The sequence below is a fragment of the Eurypyga helias genome, unplaced genomic scaffold, assembly GCF_000690775.1.
Source record: "Eurypyga helias isolate BGI_N326 unplaced genomic scaffold, ASM69077v1 Scaffold45202, whole genome shotgun sequence".
NCBI lineage: Eukaryota > Metazoa > Chordata > Aves > Eurypygiformes > Eurypygidae > Eurypyga > Eurypyga helias.
The window spans coordinates 1-1,152 of NW_010237384.1; the positions used below are offsets into that span (position 1 = coordinate 1).

The following is a 1,152-nucleotide window of genomic DNA, read 5'->3' on the forward strand; positions in this document are numbered from 1 at the left end:
AAACCACGGCTGGTAACTCACAGGGCCACGCTTGTCCCTGTGACTTGCTCAGACGAGAATACGTTGCGGACTTTGGGCTGTACGGCACTGGGAAACGCACAGGGGGGCGAGGAGGTTCCCATCGCCCGCTTTGGGAAACAGCAGGTCCCATTACCTGCTAAGGACACCTTCCTTCCCAAGGTTGATATCACACCAGTGTTTTCCATATCTTTTTATTCGGCTAATATCACCTTGCTATGGAAACAAAGTACCCTACAGCAACACGTATAAAATGCATCTTACTCAACCTGTCTAAAAACGGGGATGGAAGCTGGAGCCAAACAGCGGGTACGTAGGATCTAGCCGAAGATCCTTTAATCCTAGTCAGAAGCCAGCAGCTTTCACAAAACGAGTCTTTGGTAACGTGTTTTCTACCTGCACAAGAGAACAATGTGGATGAAATAGCTGTTTGAAAGTCAGTTTCTTGGTTTTTAGTCCATAGCTCCGTGTTTTGAAGGGCCAGTAACGTATTGTGTTTCTGCGTTTGTATAACAGAAAGACAGTGTTTCTGCCTGGAAAAATCAAATCATGTTCAACTTCAGAAGCATCCTGAAGATACTGCAGTTACTGAAATTATTTTTTAATATTTTTTTTGAGAATTTAATCTTATTCCTATTTCCTCGATGTAAAAAATCTGTCGCTGGGGAAATAGTGCTTATTACTGGCTCCGCAAATGGGATTGGAAGGCAGATTGCCTTACGTTTTGCTCCTTTGGGAGCAACCTTGGTTCTTTGGGACATTGATGATGAAGGTAACATGGAAACAAGCAGATTAGCCCAACAAAATGGAGCTACGCGTGTGTTTGCCTACCACTGTGACTGCAGCAACAGGGAGGAGGTCTATGAACAGGCAGACCAGGTAAGGTACAGCCTCTGGTTTCTGATTTTTTTCTTCTTTTTAATAGTATATGCTATTGAAATTGGAGTGGGTTTTTTTTAGAAACTGTACTATTCACTGAATGGAAATGATCATGTAGGACAATGACTTTCTCTTTGGGACAAGTAGCTTCTAGATGGAACTTAAACTATGTGCACAATAAAGTAACTGGGTTTAATCTGTTCTGTCAAGATTTATCCATTTACAGTCTTCATTGTGAGATGGTAACTTCTTTGG

General features: G+C 42.3%; 1 protein-coding gene across 1 annotated transcript; it reads left to right on the forward strand.

Annotated features, from left to right (window-relative positions):
• Window positions 1–567: 567 nt before the first annotated feature.
• LOC104506482 (short-chain dehydrogenase/reductase family 16C member 6-like) lies at window positions 568–897 on the forward strand (the record flags this gene model as incomplete). Its single annotated transcript, XM_010147443.1, has 1 exon — window positions 568–897. A coding segment is annotated over exon 1 (330 nt), but the record flags the coding sequence as incomplete, so codon positions are not given.
• Window positions 898–1,152: the final 255 nt, after the last annotated feature.